Raw genomic sequence first — 22,208 nt, forward strand, 5'->3', positions numbered from 1 at the left:
TGAAATTGTGCTAAATAATGAAAGCAACTTCTCAGACAATAAGATTTTCGCATTTACGATACCATGGACACCAGCTCCTGTAATTTTGGAAGATTTTTATTGATTTAATTTTGTATGGAGAATTTAGATGGAGGCGATGATCTTCACTAGGGCGCTGCTCGACAATAGAGGTACGTGAATGTGTTCATCTCTTTCCCTTCGTGGCCGCCAGCGTCAGTTTCAATATCTAGGTCATATTTGCCGCGACATTCAGAACCTGCAGTCTTTCTTTTTATTTAATTACGATGCCCGATTATTTTCTTTCTCAGATGAATAAATGCATTTAAACCACAATTCTTTTTCGCAAGCCAGGGGGAATGATAGTACTTAGAATGTACGTGCCTCTGTTCCAATCGTACGTTCGCATGCAGCTGAATGTGTACCGCCGTAACTATTCTCATGAAGCATTTCCCTTACAGTATTAATTCTTATTTTGAACGACTCACACGCTAGTGTACGTGTCTTATTTTGTGTAGTCCGTCGTAAGTATTGCTTAATTTAGTTTAGTTTGGTTATGTCATGTTCCGTAGACCATTTTCGCGATTATTTTATCGATACGATGTGGAACAAGTCAGGTTACAATATACTACATGTACACACATGAATAGTTCTAACATTAGTATTACTGAAATTTTTAGTTCTACACAGGCAACTACATTTAGAGGTACTTCTTTTTTACCAGTTCAGAACAGAAACTCGTCCATGAAATAAAAGGAGTTGTCCAAAAGAAATGATTTTAAGCTAGATTTAAAACTTGATCTGCTACCTGCCAGACACTTTATGTTATAGGGAAAATGATCAAAGATTTTTGTTGCTGAATTAATGTACTCCTTTTTGAGCAACTGACAGCTTCAATAACGGATAGGAAAGGTCATTTTTTTCTTTAGTGTTGTACGTATGAACATCGCTGTTCTCACGAACTGAGTGGATTATTTATATCGAATTTCATTAGCGAATATATGTAATCTGATGGTGCAGTTAAAATACCTAACTCCTTGAACAGGTACCCACATGACGTCCTTGGGTGAACACCACTAATTATTCTCACTGCTCTCTTTTCTGCAATCAATACTTCTTGTCTAAGTGGTGAGTCACCCCAGAAAACTATTCCATGAGACATTATTGAGTGGAAATATGCAACGTACGTTAGGAGGCTGATCTGTTTATTACCAAGACTAGCGATTATACGAAGAGCGAAAGAAGTTGAACTTAATTACTTGAGAAGCCCAGTAATATGCTTCTTCCAGTTGAAGCTGTCATCAATGTGAAGACCCAAATATTTGGAGAAATCTGCCCTCTTAGCTCAGCCCTGTTCATATGCTACATCAATTGTCGGTATGACTCTGTTTGGTGTACAGAACTGGATACAGTGGGCTTTTTCAAAATTAAGGGAGAGTCAATCTTCTGAGAACCACTTAATAATTCTTTGAAAGACATACTTAACACTATTTCAACTGCTTTTCCTGCAGTGCCATCAGCAAAAAGTATTAGTTCTGCTTCCTAAATGTTAAGTGAGAGATCTTTCACATGAATAAGGAACAGTAGATGACCCAAAATTGAACCCTGTGGGACTCCCTTTGTGATAGCTCCCCATTCATTAGAATTTACCACCCTCCCAACATTATTTGTGTAATTCAGCACAACTTTCTGCTTTCTGTTCGTTAAGTATGATTCAAACTAGCTGTGTGTATAGCCTTCAATTCCATAAAACCTGAGTTTTTCTAAGAGTGTGACATGATCTACACAGTCAAATCCCACGGAAAGATCACAAAAAATACCAACTGGCGATAATTTGATATTTAGAGCTCGTACTATTTTATGGGTAAATGTGTAGATAGCATTCTCAGTCGAGTAAACTTTCCACAATCTGAACTGTGACATGCTGAGTAAATTATTTTCACTCAAATGTGAGACTACTCTTGAATACATAACTTTTTCGAATAATTTAGAAAATGAAGTCAGCAATGCGATTGGTCTATAATTATTTACGTCACTCTTGTCCTCTTTCTTATGAAGAGATTTGACAATTGCGCATTTCAATCTGTGTGGAAAAATTCCCTGTGACAGCGAAGCATTACATATATCGCTAAGGACTCCACTTATTAAATTAGAACAGCACTTCAAAATTCTGTTAGACACTCCATCAACACCACATGAGCTCATGTTTTTCAGAATATTTATAATTCCCTTAATTTCAGTGGTGGATGATGGTGCTATTTCTAAAGACCTAAAGTCCTGGGGAGTGACATTTTAACATATTTTTTTGCTTCTTCAACTTAACCCTTTTACCCTATTTTTGCTGCTACATTCAGAAAGTGATTGTTCAAAATACTTGCAACTTGCGAATTATAACTCAAAAGATCATCATTAAGCTTTATTGCTATGGTATGCTGTGCACTGTGAGGCTGACCAGTCTTCGGATTGACAATATTACATTTAGTTTTAATCTTATTATCCGCATTATTAATTTCTGTCAGAACATTACGTCATCACATTACTTTTAGTATTCAGTGGCTTAGTTTCCACAATGGACCTTGACCTTTGTCGCAACGACGCTTCACACGAAATATTTATTACGCGACATTCATACTAACTCTCATTTCAAAATTATGAGACCACCTGACAAGGTTTTTAACAACTGAACATGGCGGTTACACGTCACTCTTTACACCTCCTCAAGTGTCACTTAGAACTGACTACTAAAATGAGTGGGTTAAGAACCCCTCATCGACCATTGTACGCCATTCTTTTTGACTCCCTACGTACAGTCACTGTTCTATCACTTTGGAACTCCCGAGTGATTACTTCAACTGATTTCGTTGGACTGTTGAGGATTACACTCTGCAATGATCGATAGTCCCAGTTCGTCAGTACATGAGGTCTGATGAAGTCTGTCTGATCTCGGTTTAGCTGTGGTGGTCCCTTCATGTTTCCACTTCACAGTCGCATCATCAGCACTCAACATGGGCCTGATGGATTTGCTATTCAGGTGACAGCCAGTGAATAGTCCGCCGTCGAAGTCACTGGGCTCTTCCGACAGTCCAATTCTGCTGTTCTTTCTTCCCTACTGACAACGCAGTACTCCCCGCCTCGTTTTATAATGGCGCGTCAGCCTCTCGTGACATCTAATGGTCGATTCCGCTTTACAGAAGGGGGTCCTGATAGTTCAGATAGTGTACTTCTGAGGAACTAATAGTGCTTCTTCGATCGTGTGCTCTCAAAATTTTAACAGTATACTTCTCTACGATCCAAAGCACCTCCCAAGCAGCGTCTGCGACTGAACTTGGACGAAAAACCTCGTAATCGAGCAGTAAGGCTTATTTCCACCTACTGATGTGCAACGTCTTACACTTCACGTACCATCAGCGCCAGGTAGGGCAGGGAAGACATGGAAATTCCAGCAATGGCATACTCGACACCCGTTGCGATCTGGCGGAGGCAGGTGGGGTGCAGCTCGATGCTCTGCAGGTTTGCCATGCCCATACCGGCGACGGCGCTGAACTGCATCAGCATGGTCGCCATCACGATGGCTGCACCCGCGATGTGTTCTGTGCAGGAAGAGAAGTTTTGTGTGTTCAGTTCTGAGAGAGATATATACGTTCACCCGCCAATAACAGAGCGAGCTAACATATTAACCTCTTCGTCATTCCCTTGGACAGCGATTAAACAGGAACGTCACACCCTTACTCTAACACACTGGAAGACACATTATGTACGCCACATGTCTGTGAATTTTGCAAACTTTGTTTCAGCAGTTTCGTTTTTAGCTTTTTGTGTTGCTGTAGTTCGGATGCAGACATGTAAATCCAGCCTGGCACAGACACACATAGGTGTTAAGAAACAGCTGAGAACTATATCCAGGTTGTAATTCATGATATGGGCAACTCTTTTGACCCTTTACTTCTTTTTTTCTACAGTTTCCAGACGTACATTCATAATTTAATGATAACAATTGAAATTTAATATGTGTGGATTTCTTAATCAAATTTGAAATCTAAGATTCCTTTTTTTAATTAAATGTTTGGATTCTTTTCTTGATATAATAATCCCATTTTAACCCAATTTGAAATACTCCAATTTGTTTCTACATTTACATTATATTCTGTCAGTGTTACTAGCAGTCATAGTGTTACACTTCACAGCAGGCTCTTTACTATAAAAGTTTAAGTTAGATCAGATGCACCATTTCACTTCTTCTCCATTTCTACTTCAACTGTTTCTGCTTTTTCTAAGTGTAGCTACAGTTATTTAATCCTGTCAATAGCTCCAAACAGTCAGTATAAGGAAATAAAAGGTACCTTAATTATCTTAAAATAAATAGTATGTTCATTGAACTATGGAGTTAATTTATAAGTATTCAACCTACAATTTTTTATTATATTTGTATCGCAATACATCAAGCAGTTTAACAAATTGTAGCAATAATGTCTGGAAGATACTATCTTTAAATGTATATCTGACAAGTATTTGGTATATCATGAATAAATAAACCTATGATCGAATAATATAGGAATAATATAAATTCTGCAGAGATTCTACAGCATTTTCAGTATTTTAGATTAGGTACAAAAGCACTAATCATAACATTTATCTCTTGTAAACGTATTATCCAGTTCTTTAATATGTGATCACATTTTTTTGTTTCAGCACACACATTGATAATGTGTCTCTATAAACCTAACAACCTAGCGTGATACAACATATAATGTACATTTGCATCTTAAAACAATAAATTATATTTCTATTAAGAAATATACCCTAAAATAAATTGGGTTCCAATTCTGAGATGTTATCTGATAAAGTTTATTGATTTTGAGTATGCTTCTCAGATAATTATTATAACAAGTTCAGTGGTGTAGTCCTTATTTTCAAACAGATGCATATTACAAGAAAACTACATCTTCTTATATGTGGGCATTCATCCTTGGTTACTAACAAAATAGTGCTTAACTTGTAAAATAGAGTAACTGTTGTTCCTCTCTTCTATCTGAATTTCATACTGTTTCTTAAATAACCATTTTATGTATAATTATAATAAGCATTGTCAACAGCTTACAGCAGAAATAAATTATAATTATTTGATTTTGTACATTTTCCAAGCAAGAGCTTTTGGATTGAATCCATGATTCTGGACTTGAGTTTAATTATGAGCTGTGGATGGTCTCCACTTTCAGAATGGATTGTATTTTGTAGCTGTATATAGTGCTTGCACCAAACAGTAACTTTAACCAATGTCATGTTCCTCTGGTAATGTACTCGGAAATCATAGGGCTGATTATGGTAAATCGGACTGGTAATTCGCCTTTGTCAGTTCGTGTAGATCGCATTTCATTTACAGAGCTATCTGTGGGCCAACAACAGGCAACAAGCAGAAGTTGTGAGCCACTAAGACTGCCATCTAGCATCAGCAAACGATTTTTTTCCATAATTGATATGGATTTTTTCTCTCATTTTTGTTCTTCCCCATTGTGGAAGTGGCTGAATATTGACACAGAGAGTACTTACACTCGCTTCATGATTTAGGTCAAATTTCAGCAGTTTATTATACTACTGATCATATTGTCAGCATTTTTGCTATTCTTTTCGAGCTGATTAAATTTATGAATTAACTGTATAGCTGTACATTGTATTAATCAGCATATTTGAGTATTTTTTGTGTCCAGTTAAGACAGTATATCGTTTTCGCACTTGTTGTATTGTAGTCCCCATAAAATCTGCTGTCCCATTCATGATCGATTCAATTACTTACAATGACTTATTGCTGTAAATAGGAAACTAAGTGCATTACCCCTTGCTCAGAGCAGAATAGTTTCCTACACTACGCCATTAGGCCAAGGCGAATAAGAACCGCACCAAATTTGCGTTGGGGATGGTATTCTAAACATTCGAGTGTGTAACAGCGTATATTAATCATCATCACATGTTACTGTACTTGGTCATTTATTACTGAATTTCGTCAGTGTCTAACAGGTGGTTATTAATTATACCACAGTCTACGAGCAATGGGAAAAGCGACCATTCTTTTATGAAAATATGTCCACTGCTCTTTCAGTTTTACCAATCTCCAGTGTGTTAGTATCACTCCGTCATAGTCTCTACACAAGATGACTGTATGAGGTGCATTCAAGTTCTAAGGCCTCCGATTTTTTTTCTCTGGACTGGAAAGAGATAGAAACATGTGCATGGTTTTAAAATGAGGCCGTGTTCATTGTCAATACGTCCCAGAGATGGCAGCACCGTACGGCAGATGGAATTTTACCGCCAGCGGCGAGAATGAGAACTGTTTTAAATACTCAAAATGGCGACGTTTTCCTTACTTGAACAGCGTGCGATCCGTTTTCTGAATTTGCGTGGTGTGAAATCAATTGAAACTCATCGACAGTTGAAGGAGACATGTGGTGATGGAGTTATGGATGTGTCGAAAGTGCGTTCGTGGGTGTGACAGTTTAATCAAGGCAGAACATCGTGTGACAACAAACCGAAACAACCTCGGGCTCGCACAAGCCAGTCTGACGACACGATCGAGAAAGTGGAGAGAATTGTTTTGGGGGATCGCCGAATGACTGTTGAACAGATCGCCTCCAGAGTTGGCATTTCTGTGGGTTCTGTGCACACAATCCTGCATGACGACCTGAAAATGCGAAAAGTATCATCCAGCTGGGTGCCACAAATGCTGACGGACGACCACACGGCTGCCCGTGTGGCACGTGGCCAAGCAATGTTGACGCGCAACGACAGCACGAATGGGACTTTCTTTTCGTCGGTTGTGACAATGGATGAGATGTGGATGCCATTTTTCAATCCACAAACAAAGCGCCAGTCAGCTCAATGGAAGCACACAGATTCACCGCCACCAAAAAAATTTCGGGTAACCGCCAGTGCTGAAAAAATGATGGTGTCCATGTTCTGGGACAGCGAGGGCGTAATCCTTACCCATTGCGTTTCAAAGGGCACTATGGTAACAGGTGCATCCTACGAGAATGTTTTGAAGAACAAATTCCTTCCTGCACTGCAACAAAAACGTCCAGGAAGGGCTGCGCGTGTGCTGTTTCACCGAGACAACGCAGCCGCACATCGAGCTAACGTTACGCAACAGTTTCTTCGTGATAGCAACTTTGAAGTGATTCCTCATGCGCCTTACTCACCTGACCTGGCTCCTAGTGACTTTTGGCTTTTTCCAACAATGAAAGACACTCTCTGTGGCCGCACATTCACCAGCCATTCTGCTATTGTCTCAGCGATTTTCCAGTGGTCAAAACAGACTCCGAAAGAAGCCTTCGCCGCTGCCATGGAATCATGGCGTCAGCGTTGTGAAAATGTGTACGTCTGCAGGGCGATTACGTCGAGAAGTAACGCCAGTTTCATCGATTTCGGGTGAGTAGTTAATTAGAAAAAAAATCGGAGGCCTTAGAACTTGAATGCACCTCGTATGTTGGCTTTGCTCCATTTCTACTGATTTCATTATTGACCCAGCTAGTTACCTCAGCTCCCTTCTCTGACTGTTGGACAACTAACTGTGATCCCTTATGATTTTCATCCAATTTTTAGACAAAATAGAGGCTAAATCAACAAAGACGCATGGGTGCAGCTCACCAGTCAGCAGGCAGAAGATGAGGAGACTGGCCAGTGCAGCCAACAGTGCACTCCCTACACTGGGCCAACGGCGACCGAACCTCGCCGCAAAGTAGTTCACCATGAAGTGGGCAGGCAGCTTGGCCGCCCCCTGCGCCACTATCCCCAGGAAAGGGTTCGCACTCAGTCGGCTCACGGCTATCACCAGTGAGTAGATAGCCAGCAGGTGCACTGACCTAGTAACAGCCAGAAATGCGCACATTATTCCGTATCGTTCAAAGAGTCTCAACATGAACGGATTCCGTTAAGTGGGCTTACAACACATTCTTTACTGTACACTCTGTTTAAAAATTGTCATTAAGCGATGTTTGTACAAAAAATGAACTTAAATATACGATTTTACCATCGCTGTACAAAGAAAATTATGAAGATTCTACACAGATGTTAGATGGACTTAATGGTAGGTCCACATATAGAGTGACAGATGGATGGTCAGTCTGAAGCTCCTTTCTCAACAAGCCCTCTTGATCTGATGTTCTTAGTAGCTACACTAACGTGGATTGTCGGTTCTATTAATTTAAGGCCATTCCATTTCCTGATATATACATTACATAAGTTCACAACCGAGTTCATCCTTCGCATCCAGACTATTATCAAGAGGAACTGAAAATTGTGCTGTTGTGAAGCAACTTCAAGCATTCAGTGTGATGTATCCTTTGAACATGGAGATGCTAATAACCATCGGTTCTGGCAGAGTGACATCCAAAGATGGAATCTCTACCTCGACATTGCCCCACTGGAAGAACTGGAAGAACTCGCATACTGAAAGACTGATCAGGTAACCCGTGGTCAGAAAGGGTTGTGTGCAGCTGATAACTGAATGGTTCATGAACCTTGTAGATATACGCAGTGTTTCACTAAATGTGTTTGCCTCTGTAAGTTACGAAGTAACAGGCGACGGAAATATTTACTATGGTAGCTCACCATAAGAAACGTTACACTGTCTGCGGAGCTATGAACATAGTTTCCTGTGTTATTATCCAAAGAGTTACAGCAAAAAGATACAATTTTTTAAATGGAACAATAGTTGTTTCTATCATGCACTTCAATCAGTAACACCAGCTGTGTATACATCAATTTAAATTACACTCCTATCACTTTTAGTTTGGGAGCTACAACCCTTCAAAGTTTCAGGGGCAGATACCACACACGCTGCACATAACGCAATGCACCTTCTAAATGTGGTGCAGCCGAGTTGTAACGTCGCTGGTGTCACGGGGCGAGAAGCTTCCTCGATGCGCTGTTAGACTGCCGACTGTCGCCGCACACGGCAGTTCGACCCACACAAACAAACGGGGCTCAATATACCACAGTTATTGATGTCGGATGAAGATGGCATACACGAACAACGGGTACGTTGACATGTTGCTAACGCTTGGCGAGTGCCGACACGATGCCACTGAAGCAGCCGTGGCGTACGTCGTAAGATATCCTGGGTGATGAGCTCTGGCAGCCATTACGTTCTTACGTGGCGAACGACGACTTCGGGAAACAGGCAGCTTGGTAATGCGCCACAGTAACAGACGAAGAACTGCAAGAAGTGAGGAGACGGAGGTGTTTGTTTTAGCTGCAGTACACCACGATCCTCATGTCAGCTTACGAGCCGTTGCTGCAGTCGCTGGCGTCAGTCTCACATCTGTGTGGGGCATTGTACACAGTCACAGGTTACACCCGTACCGCCTGTCACTGACCCAGGAGCTGCATGGGAACGATTTCCGTGCGAGAGTTACATTCTGTGAATGGGTCATGCGCAATTTCACGCTGGAGTCTCTGCAAAGTGTTATGTTCTCTGATGAGTCCACGTTAATAAATTATGGTGCAGTGAATCGCCAGAACGTGCACTATTGGGCCGCAGACAATTCTCGGTTCTAGGCGCTACAGTCTGGAACCGCGCGACCGCTACGGTCGCAGGTTCGAATCCTGCCTCGGGCATGGATGTGTGTGGTGTCCTTAGGTTGGTTAGGTTTAAGTAGTTCTAAGTTCTAGGGGACTGATGACCTCAGCAGTTAAGTCCCATAGTGCTCAGAGCCATTTGAACCATTTGAACAATCCTCGGTGGGTGCGACCTGTCGACGGTCAACGTAGGTGGTCTATTAATGTACGGTGTGGAATCCTTGGGGATGAAATCATCGGTCAACACTACTTCCCAGGTACACTGACAGGTGAGTTATATCGCACATTCATAGTCGACAGTTTGGGTGGTTTCCTTGAACATGTGTGTATGCACGAGAGTCCATATGCGGATCCAGCACGATGGTCACCCAGCCCATTCTGCGCGTGCTGTTGTGGAAGAACTAAACAATAGGTTTGCAGGAAGGTGGTTGGGCCGCCATGGCCCTCATTCATGGCCCGCAAGGTCGCCCGACTTAACACCATTAGATTTCTTTTTGTGGGGATATCTAAAGGATCGTGTTTATGTCACTGAGCCCACATCCCCAGATGATCTAAAACGGCGCATCGAGGACGCATGTTACTCCATGACACCGGCGATGTTACATCTCGTCTGCAGATCCTTTAGAAGGCGCATTGCATTGTGCATTCACGAACATGGACACACATTTGAATATCTCATTTAAATCAACTTCCCACCTCCAGAACATCCATCACCCACCACAAAGCCATGTATTATGTACAGCGTGTGGTTTCTGCCCCTGAAACTTTGGAGGGTTGTAGCTCCTAAACTAAAAGTGATAGGAATGTAATTTAAATTTATGTATACACAGCTGGTGTTACTGATTCCAGTGCATGATAGAAACAACTATTGTTCCATTTAAAAAATTGTATCTTTTTGCTGTAACTCTTTGTATAATAACGCAATAAACTATGTGCGTAGCTCTGCAGACAGTGTAACGTGTCTTATGGCGAGCTACCACAATAAATATTTCCGTCTCCTATTACTTCGTAACTTACAGAGGCAAACACATTTAGTTGAACACCCTGTATAACTACGGCCAGATAAGCAGTGAGGAGAGACACTTCGCACCGAGATATCAACATGTCCACGTCAGACAAACGCATGCGTGCCCTGTGCTATGGATGACGTCAAAGCTAGGAAGACTTGCATGCGTTACCGTAAAATTTGGAACTGAACTAGCGAGGACGTACACCGTCTTGGATCGCTTAGATTTCACGGAAGTAACAGTCTGTGTGCCACGAACGATGTTGACAAAACCGTGTGCCATGTGGCGAGATTAATTTTCCACTTTCAAGGTGAGCAATCAACTTTTGTTGATTAGAAGTCAGAACGTTAGACCATTTGACTTGGGACTGATGACCATAGATGTTAAGTCCCATAGTGCTCAGAGCCACCGTTTGACTTGGAACTTCCTTTAGAAGTAACCTCTGAACTGTTAATGGTGCTGTTTCCGATAGGAATATTCTTATTATTACTAGTGATGTTATTATATTTTGTGCGTGTGAAGTTTTAAAGAACATACCAATCAGTTAGAACGTAAAACTTTTATTTGTAGTCATAGTGTCTGATCCTGCTAAGTAAATTGCAAGAAGGAACTTGTTTTCTTTCGGTGAGCTCGAAGAGTTGTGTGACCTAGCAGACTGGAAATTATGATCAGTATGCTTTCTGACCGAACGCAAAAACAGTTTTCAGGCTTTCTTAAACGGCGAAGGTAAGGTGTAAAGCACCCACAGACAACTTAAGTGCTTAATATAACGAAGTAACGACAGTAAAGTCTATTTATCCACTGCCCCAGCACTGCTCTGTGGACATTTATGTCCACATATGTAATTTTTTCTAGTTGTTCACTTTCTGCATCTCTGCTTCTAGTAGCAACGGCCATTCAGTTAGTTGGTTTTACCAAACAAATTATTAGATCGTTTGTAGTTGTTATTATTTGGAAGAAAGCAAGCACATGATTGTCATTAGCACTTGAACTACACTGGCATACTGTCACAATCAAAGTACATCAAACCAGAGAAAAACAATACACTATTCAAAATTCAGCAACGTTATTTAAACCATTGATGAGTATGGAACGTATTTCAATTCTGCTAGGAAAGCAGCTATACATTTAAATGACAGACGCACACCGCAAAAACCCTCACTTCATGGACTTGGCGAATTATTACCACAGGTTTGCACCAACATTTTCGGCAGTATCACAAATATTCACTCATCCATTAAAAAAAGGGGTGAAGTATTACTGGTCATTGGAGTAGTTGCTGACGTTTTTGATAATTGAACATTGAGGTAAGACTGAGGAATTATTGAAGCTGTCTGTCAGCTGTTTCCCAGTCAGCTAGAACACGTAGTCTCACCTGATAAACTGTCTCTGTCTTGACCGTGGCCGACAAAGGGCCCGATTTCATCTACCAGAGGTTTCTCATAGCTAAAAAGAACATTTGTAGGAGGTAACAGGGGAGTTATACTAACCAGAAAACATACAGATCACTTAAAAATTTAAATAAAATGTTCAAAAACCACACTGAAATCCGAGTTAGCCTGTTAGAAAATAATCATATCAAACCTGGCATGTAAATATCTGGCTCCAGGTCAATAAAGCAAGTGATTAAAACGAGTAAGTCCTTCAGCCCCTGTTTAGATAGAGTGCACTCAGAGTTATGTTAAAATGATAAGTAGCCGAGAGAACTGAGATGTCTGAATCCCAGGCAGGCGCAGTAAAAAATTACCTATAGCGAAATTTTACTTAGCGTTATCATGCCTACCAATTGGGATGCTAACAGTAGCATCATTATGATAATAACAACCGAAATACTTCTGACAATATTACTGATCAAAGCTCACCAACATGTGCTGTACGTTCCATAGCTGCTATGAAGCACAAGAAGCGTGTGCGCAGAGATGAAAATGTAGGAAACACCCTTGTTAGTGAGAATAACGACCTGCTCCAATCTACTGCAATGGTGCACAACTTCGAAGTGTCTTTCCATGAGTTTAATAAACACAAGAGATACATATAACAGAGATTTTAGTCACCAATAATATGAGGATGTTCTCCTTCACTAGTTAACAACAGTCTGCGAACGCTGGGGTAACTTCTCGATTCAGCGTCTGTAGAAATCACGTGGTTTTGAGGTGAAGTACCCATTGAGCCATGTCCGGAGCGAATTTTCATTGCTAAATGAAGTTCCTTGAGCGTTTCTCGGTAGAAAGCTGACAGGTGAAAATCTGAGGGTGCAAGATCACGTAAATAACGTGGACATGGAGTGACTTCTCAATCCATCTCCTGTATAGTGTTTTTGTCAGTCTAGCGGAATGCGGACAGGCCTCATCGTGGAGTAACATCGCTTCGCGCAGTCTTCCTGGTCATCGTTTTTGGATTGCGTCTGCAGCACATCTCAGCTGTTGACAGTAAATGTGAGCAGTAATGGTTATGCGGTGGGGAAGCAATTCGTAGTACACTACACCATCGCTATTCCATCGGCTGTGTAACCTCACCTTTTGTGGATGCGTGCAGGTCTTCGAAAGGGCCGCTGCTGCTTTGTCTGGTCTCAAACAATCCTTTCTTTTCCCCATGTTAGCATAAAGACAACATTTCTCATCAGTAACGATACAGGGTAGGGAAGGTCGTTGTTGTTCACGAGCCAGTAAATGACGAGCAAGCAGATATGCACATACGGCCCACCCGTTGATTGTTGTGATTTTAGCTTGAAACATTCGTTCGTTACCCATACATCCGATTGCAAATGTCGCACAATGGAGGAGATCACAATTCATAGCATTTGCCAGTTCTCGAGTACACCGACGTGGGGTATTGTATGCGTTTAAACGATTTTCATCAAACCCCGCATGTCTTCCTAAACGTGGATAATGTGAAAAAGATGAAAAAGATCCTGCTTAAAACGAGAAAACCATTTCATTACCGTGCTCTATCCAGTGGTATTGTCCCCACTGACGGAACAAATGGTTCTGGTTGCCTCCGCTGCTGTCACCCTCTATCGAATTCAGGCAGACTTGTAATGCCAGAAATGCATATCCTCCTATTTCCATCTATTGTACTATAAATTTTTTTCCTTATTTTGTTACCTGAAGATATGACGTCTCTCTGTCTTTGTATATTGTAATTGTTTTACTATTTGTATATATATATGCATTTATGTCAATGTATAATTGGTTTGTTTTGTAAATATTATTTGTATTTTTATGCTGGGTCTGGCCTAGGGAAAACTATGCTATCGAACGACTACATCGATAGGTCGTGTGGAGAACCAAAGTGTTTAGGATCTTTGGTAGTGTTAACTCTGCCGCGTGGAGCGCGGACAGAGCAGAGGGAGTCTGGCTGGGGTGGTGCAGTGGAGCAGGTGTGTTGTGTGACGCTCCCGCGAGTTGCCGCGCTTTCGGGGTTTGGCAGCATGTAATTGCGCTTGACTTGCTGTGATAGTTTCTGACACGGTGACGCGGACGGGAAGCATTAGCTGGCGCACATCAAGAGCCTGTTTCGCCTGGTGACCGTGTCGAGAAGGAGGCGCGCCAACATCCAGCTTCTGCAACAGCGACGGCTGACAATGAGTGACTGTCGCCACCTCCTCGATCGACGGCTTCAAACCTTCAACCAACCAACAAGGAAGACTGGAAGCACGTAAAGTTTTAGAACTGTATGGCAGACCTCAGCTTTTAAAATTGTTCCATTCTCAAAATTACAGCAACTTAACATGAACCTTTGTTGCTCATTGCCCCAATTGCATTACCAAGCAGGGTCCCTTCCCTTTCCGGAATGAACCCGAGTGTCGTTGAAATTCAAACGCCAGCATTAAAGTAATATGATTCCATTTCACTGCTTTAATTTCAAAGTTCAGTTAAAGTATTCATAGCTGGCTACAATATTTAGATTACACAAGCACAAATTAAGAGTGCGAGTTTTGTTACCATATTTTAGCTTACCTGTGACTGCAGCTCAGCTTGGTACGTACTAAATTTTACTATTGTTAATTGTTCAGAATCATTTAATTCAAGTTCAAAATTAAATCTCTTATTTCTAAATTGCGTAGATTCAAGTAGCTTTTGAAATGATTGTTGAGGTAGCCCAAGACTAACCTCATTTTATTGAATTTCGTAGTGCTTCAGAAACAAAGATCACTATTAATTCCAGTCACTAAATTAACTTTCAATTTCCTGGTTTTATTAATTCTTCTGCTAAATTAAGTCAGAGTGTAGCAAAATTTATTACTTCTGACAAACATTCAGTTTTCACACAACACGTGTCAAACTTCAGTTGCCACACTTTTAGTGCTAATTATATGTGCATTAATCTTTCATTTTCAGTTATTATAGTAGTTGTCCATAGGACTGGTGACCGTAATTTTCCCCAAATCTCAAGTATCTAATTAACGCCAGTTAATTTTTAACGTAAAGACCGCACATTTACTTTCTTTATTAACTTTACACTTTTTCAAAATTAATTTTCATCAGTTTCATTTGCATTTTTCCTTTCATTTAAATGTAACCCTTTCCTCCCTCTTTACCGACAGATTAACTTCGGTGACGATAGCTTTTCCCAAATTTCCATTAGGTACACGCGGTTTAAATTTTACTGTCATTAAGGTCGATAAGTGAGCGGGAGGTTACAGACTATGTGGAAAATGTTGCCATTTCTCCACTTGGCACTCCATTTTCTAGCGTGCAGAGCACCACTCCAAATGGAAAAGTCATAATATGTAAACTCAAATAGGAACAGTGAACTACATCAACGAGACTACCGATACGCAAAAAAAAGAAAAGAAAAATGTGAGCTTATGCAGCAGTCTAATAGAACTGCAGCTGATTGAGATGGTAAGCACCAATCTAATAATTTTTGTTAACTTGGGCGCTACACCAAGGTCAGCGGAAAGCAGACCCCGCAGTAGACCTAACTAAGGTGGCAGTTACGTTCCGAACAGCGAAGCACAGCCTCGTAGCTCAGAGGTTACTGGAGTTACTGGACAATTTTGAGAAAAGTGAGGCGCCTCGGATGGTCTATTGTCCCTCTTTTGCAAAGTATATGTGGCACAAATTTCAGAACAACGGTTTGGTCAGTCTTTGTGGATTTTCGCCGTCTTGCGAAATATCAAGAATAATTAATCTGGGGTTCGGAAAAATACTCCGCCCGCCCGAGACGACAATCCCCTGATTACGCAAGCCTTCGGTGTTCTCTAATTGCCGAGGAAATCGTTTGATGCCATTTATCTATCAATTAATTTCATCAACTTTTGAAATAATAATCGTGTCAACCCAGGAGCTATGTCAATAGATACATAATTTTATGGACAATGTGGATTTTTCTTTGTCAGGAAACTGGACAGGGCTGCTGTCGTTCCTCTTGCACGCCTTTTGGTAGGTTAGGGAAAAATTTTGCCGAACAAGATGAAAGATGACGAAATAAATCTCGGGTGAACAGCCTGGTATGAGTTTGCATAGGACACAATATTTCGGCAATCGACCCCGTTGCCATCATCAGGTGCGCTGATGTACTGACCGGCGGTGGGCCGGCGCCAGGTATACAGGGTCAGTCACCTAACGTTACCGCTGGACATATTTCGTAAACCACTTCAAATACTGACGAACCGATTCCACAGATAGAACGTGAGGAGAAGGGCTAGTGTAATTGTTTAATACAAAGCATACAAAAATGCACGGAAGTATGTTTTTCAACACAAACCTACGTTTTTTTGAATGGAACCCCGTTAGTTTTGTTAGCACATCTGAACATATAAACAAATACGTAATCAGTGCCGTTTGTTGCATTGTAAAATGTTAATTACACCCGGAGATATTGTAACCTAAAGTTGACGCTTGAAACGTCCGACGTTCAGTTGCGTGTTGTAACAAACACTTCATTGCAGGGGCCCAAACAGCTGCAACATACGTCGAGTTTCTACAGAATGATCTGCCAACGTTGCTCGAAAATGTCCCACTGGAAACGCGTCGACGTATGTGGTATCAGCATGATGGTGCACCTGCACATTCCGCAATTAACATTAGGCTGACCCTTGACAGGATGTTCGACGGGCGTTTCATGGGACGTGGAGGACGCATAAATTGGCCAGCCCGTTCTCCTGATCTTACACCTCTGGACTTCTTTCTGTGGGGTACGTTAAAGGAGAATGTGTACCGTGATGTTCCTACAACCCGAGAGGATATGAAACAACGTATTGTGGAAGCCTGCGGCAACATTACACCAGATGTACTGCGGCGTGTACGACATTCATTACGCCAGAGATGGCAATTATGTGCAGCAAATGATGGCCACCACATTGAACATCTATTGGCCTGACATGTCGGGACACACTCTATTCCACTCCGTAATTGAAAACGGAAACCACGTGTGTACGTGTACCTCACCCCTCATGGTAATGTACATGTGCGTCAGTGAAAAAGACCAATAAAAAGGTGTTAGCATGTGGACGTAATGTGCTGTTCCAGTCTCTTCTGTACCTAAGGTCCATCACCGTTCCCTTTGGATCCCTACGTAATTCGGTGCTCTCCGATACACACGATCGAACAGCGGAGGAGTGGTACTCAAGCGTCAACTTTAGGTTACAATATCTCCGGATGTAATTAACATTTTACAATGCAACAAACGGCACTGATTACGTATTTGTTTATATGTTCAGATGTGCTAGCAAAACTAACGGGGTTCCATTAAAAAAAAACGTAGGTTTGTGTTAAAAACATACTTCCGTGCATTTTCTTATGGTTTGTATTAACCAGTTACACTAGCCCCTCTCCTCACGTTCGGTCTGTGGAATCGATCCGTCAGTATTTGATGTGGTTTACGAAATATATCCAGCGGTAATGTTAGGTGACTCGCCCTGTATATAGGACAGTCTCCCTCCCGCTCCTCCGTCAGGCGCTCCATATGCACACTCATACCAGGCTGTTCACCCGAGATTTATTTCGTCATAAAATACGCCTGGAGAAATTGAAGAATCACAATATCAAAGATGCATAGAGTCGATTGAAGTAGTTGTCAGCAACCGAATATGAAAAGGAGTCTGTTGAGTCATGTGGTGCGAGCAGCCATGTGTTGGGTTGTGTGTCAAGTCAGGAAGTGAATGGGGCGTAACATCTAGTCGTGTATATCTGCAGGGTTCTACATCTACATGTATACTCTCTAAATCACACTTAAGTGCCCGGCAGAGAGTTCAGCGAACCACCTTCACAATAATTCTCTATTATTCCACTCTCGAATAGCGCGTGGGAGAAACGAACAACTATATCTTTCCGTGTGAGCTCTGATTTACCTTATTTTACTATGATGATCGTTTCTCCCCTGTAGGTTGGCGTCAACGAACTATTTTCGCATTCAGATGAGAAAGTTGGTGATTGAAATTTCGTGAGGAGACCCCGCTGCAAAGAGAATGTTTTAATGATGTCAATCCCAATTACTGTATTATTTCCGTGACATTCACTCCCATATGTCTCGATAATACGAAACGTGCTATCTTCCTTGAACTTTCTTGATATACTCCGTTAGTTCTGTCTGCAGCAGTACTTCACAACAGGGCCTACAAGCGTTGTGTAGGCAGTCTCTTTAGTGGACCTTTTGCATCTTCTAAGTGTTGTGCAATAAAGCGTAGTCTTTGGTTCGTCTTCACCCGACATTTTCCATCTGTTACTTCCAGTTTAAGTTGTTCGTAATTGTAATTCTCAGGTATTTAGTTGAATTTACGGCCTTTAGATTTGATTAATTTATTGTGGAACCCAAGTTTAACAGATTAATTTTACCACTCGTGTGGATGACCTCATACTTTTCATTATTTAAGGTCAGTCGGTAATTTTCGCACCATACAGATCTAAATCGTTTTGAAATGTGATTTGAGCTTCTGATGGCTTTACCAGACGATAAACGACAGAATCATCTGCAAACAACCTAAGAGGGCTGCTCAGAGGACCTATAACACTACCTCGGGGAATGCCAGAAATCACTTCTGTTTTACTCTATGAATTTCCGTCAGTTATTACTAACTTTGACCTCTCGGACAGGAAATCACGAATCCAGGCACATAACTGAGACGATATTCCATAAGCACGCAGTTTCATTACAAGCCGCATGTGAGGTACTGTTTCAAAAGCCTTCTGGAAATCTAGAAATACGGAATCAACTTGAAATCCCTTGCCAATAGCACTCAACACATCGTGTGAGTAAAAGAGCTGCTGGGGTGCTTTTAGGTATGGAGGCACACTACCAAGGTTATAAAATGGATGAAGACATGTGCTCCCACTCATTCGTTGCTCAGCTTGCTCTAACCTCCATTACCTTGTCTGGCAGACCATGAGACTGTGGTATAGACGTACGCCAGAGTTTAGGCCACACACACCCGGCGTCGACGCTACGAGTTGCTGTCGCAAAACCGGTAAGCGTTACTGTTTATGCAGCTCCTATCAATGAATCTCTAGAATATCATGGCTACTTAATTGGCTCTGTAAGCTGATTTCCCTCGAGTGCATTTCAAATACGAACCTGTTCTTTGTTTCCTACAAAAGCATGGTAGGCATCTTTCTCTGCTCTCATCTTTTCTTCCATTAGAAAATGCTACAGGCTGAAGGAATAGAACTTTAATACTTTTTCAGTTCAAATATTTTCCGGTGTGCAACAGGGTTATTTTCATTGACTACGCAGCATAGTGGTTTAGTGACTCCCATAATGGAAATACTGCCTCAAATTTAATTTGTGTTGAAGAATATATCTAAGCTAAGTTAAAACTCTCTTAACTGTTTGTTACCCATAACCGTGCCGCCTCTCCGAGTACTACAGCACGTTTTGCATAAACACACACAGTACGGTGAGAAGTCCAACGCTGCCACTGTCATGGTGACAGGAGAATTTTCTCTGGAGGTAAGAAATTACTTACCTGAAAGTCGGCAAAGGAGTGACAGTTAATGAAATACTAATCACACGAGTTATAGTTTGATTTTGAGGTGACTCATCGACCTGGTAAGGCCAATAAAAATTCCAATGGCCTGAGTCGGAAAATATGTATGGTACAATGTGCGAGTATCACTTTTGCAGAATGGCATAATGTGCAAGTTATTGATGTAGATAGCCAAGTATTCGTAATACAATCACAGTACCTTGGGCATGGAGGGTCATACATAAAGATATCAGTCTCGGACCTTGTATTGTGTTACCAGTCACGCGGTGAAATGATAAAAGAGGCACATGATAATGTGTTGACCGGGCACTGAGCCTGTAGAACGACAATGTGACATAAGCCCAACAGTACTGGTGGTGGACACACAGACAACACGTGTTGCAGTATGTGAACTATAGAAAAGATGCTAAGTAATCACGTCATCATAACTACTGGGGGTACTCTGGTACCTTACATAGGGACAGCATTCACTTTGAAGGCACACGAAGTTCTCAACATACGAGATAGTGTACAACCGCCAGATGCCATCACCATTTGAGCAAACCATTGGAGATAAAAACGGAGCATCAGTGCGTAATTTTGTGGAGACCTTACCAACAGTGTGGCGCAAGTGCAAAAGGTACATTTGAGGGACCTAAAAGAGGAGGAGTGTTTGGTACAACGAAATGCCAAGTTACCCAAGTACCGTGTAGGACACTGGACGATGTTGACTATCTCTTACATCCTAGACAGGAAAACGAAAAAGAAATTTAGGCCCATTGCCAGGACCAGCGCCAAGTAAAAGTTCGAGCTCCCTACTCGCACCACAATCGTCCACATTGATCGTATTCGATTCCTTCAGGGCGCGCCACATTCTTTACCACCTGTACAGGTGTCGGTCTCTAACTGGAGGAGGGTGAGATGGGAAGAGTAAGAAGGGGAACTGGCGTTACAAGGTGAGCGGGACACTCCCACTTCAGTGTATTCACTAAGATCGAGAAACAGACTGGCGTAAAGGAGGTAGGAGGGTGATAGGTGTTTCCCTTCTTTAGGTAACAATGGCGCCAAAGGTGGCCGGAAGGAGTGTCGCGATACAGGTGATGCTACACCTCTGGAGTCACGGATCGATGGACGACCAAGGAATCCCGGTAGCAAAATGGCGTCGTGGTAGATCACTAGCGAACATTGAAACAGACGTTGAGCGGCTGCACATTTTCTGTCAGTCACCACGGACCGTGGGAGATGCGTGCCAGCCTCTCTAACGGGTTCTGTTAGGAGTGCTTCTAACTCTACAACCTGTTACCTCACGTACATTTCAGCTCCTTGATTTCTCGAGTTCATTACCGTTTTTTGTAAATACATGTCTTGATGAATTTTGTTAGTAATTAGTGTTTATGAAAATGTAATGTATTTTAATAGGACAAGTAAGAATTAGAGAAAGCTTTTGACAATGTTGATTGGAATACTCTCTTTCCAATTCTGAAGGTGGCAGGGGTAAAATACAGAGAGCGAAACGCTGCTTACAATTTGTTCAGAAACCAGATGGCAGTTATAAGAGTCGAGGGGTATGAAAGGGAAGCAGTGGTTGGGAAGGGAGTGAGGCAGGGTTGAAGCCTATCCCCGATGTTATTCAACCTGTATATTGAGCAAGCAATAAAGGAAACAAAAGAAAAGTTCGGAGTAGGTATTAAAATCTATGGAGAAGAAATAAAAACTTTGAGGTTCGTCGATGACATTGTAATTCTGTCAGAGACAGCAAAAGACTTGGAAGAGGAGTTGAACGGAATGGATAGTGTCTTGAAAGGACGATATAAGATGAACATCAACAAAAGAAAAACGAGGTTAAGTCGGGTGATGCTGAGGGAATTAGACTAGGAAATGAGGCACTTAAAGTAGTAAAGGAGTTTTGCTATTTGGGGAGCAAAATAACTGATGATGGTCGAAGTAGAGATGATATAAAATGTAGACTGGCAATGGCAAGGAAAGCGTTTCTGAAGAAGAGAAATTTGTTAACATCGAGTATAGATTTAAATGTCAGGAAGTCGTTTCTGAAAGTATTTGTATGGAGTGTAGCCATATATGGAAGTGAAACATGGACAATAAATAGTTTGGACAAGAAGAGAATAGAAGCTCTCGAAATGTGGTGCTACAGAAAAATGCTGAAGATTAGATGGGTAGATCACATAACTAATGAGGAGGTTGCTGTTGTTGTTGTGGTCTTCAGTCCTGAGACTGGTTTGATGCAGCTCTCCATGCTACCCTATCCTGTGGAAGCTTCTTCATCTCCCAGTACCTACTGCAACCTACATCCTTCTGAATCTGCTTAGTGTATTCATCTCTTGGTCTCCCTCTACGATTTTTACCCTCCACGCTGCCCTCCAATGCTAAATTTGTGATCCCTTGATGCCTCAAAACATGTTCTACCAACCGATCCCATCTTCTAGTCAAGTTGTGCCTCAAACTTCTCTTCTCCCCAATCCTATTCAATACCTCCTCGTTAGTTACTTGATCTGCCCACCTTATCTTCAGCATTCTTCTGTAGCACCACATTTCGAAAGCTTCTATTCTCTTCTTGTCCAAACTAGTTATCGTCCATGTTTCACTTCCATACATGGCTACACTCCATACAAATACTTTCAGAAACGACTTCCTGACACTTAAATCTATACTCGATGTTAACAAATTTCTCTTCTTGAGAAACGCTTTCCTTGCCATTGCCAGTCTACATT

The 22,208-nt window shown here is 41.6% G+C and overlaps 1 protein-coding gene across 1 annotated transcript in view; it reads right to left on the reverse strand.

Moving 5' to 3' along the window:
• LOC126473669 (solute carrier family 22 member 7-like) overlaps window positions 1-22,208 on the reverse strand; it is a 241,284-nt gene that overhangs the window by 11,012 nt on the left and 208,064 nt on the right. The window contains exons 8-9 of the mRNA XM_050100902.1: window positions 7,633-7,847; window positions 3,400-3,587 (exon numbers count right to left, since the gene is read on the reverse strand). Coding sequence (XP_049956859.1) covers window positions 3,400-3,587; window positions 7,633-7,847 — 403 coding nt within the window. The remainder of the gene's footprint in view (window positions 1-3,399; window positions 3,588-7,632; window positions 7,848-22,208) is intronic.

Source organism: Schistocerca serialis, chromosome 4, assembly GCF_023864345.2.
Source record: "Schistocerca serialis cubense isolate TAMUIC-IGC-003099 chromosome 4, iqSchSeri2.2, whole genome shotgun sequence".
In the NCBI taxonomy this organism is placed as follows: domain Eukaryota; kingdom Metazoa; phylum Arthropoda; class Insecta; order Orthoptera; family Acrididae; genus Schistocerca; species Schistocerca serialis.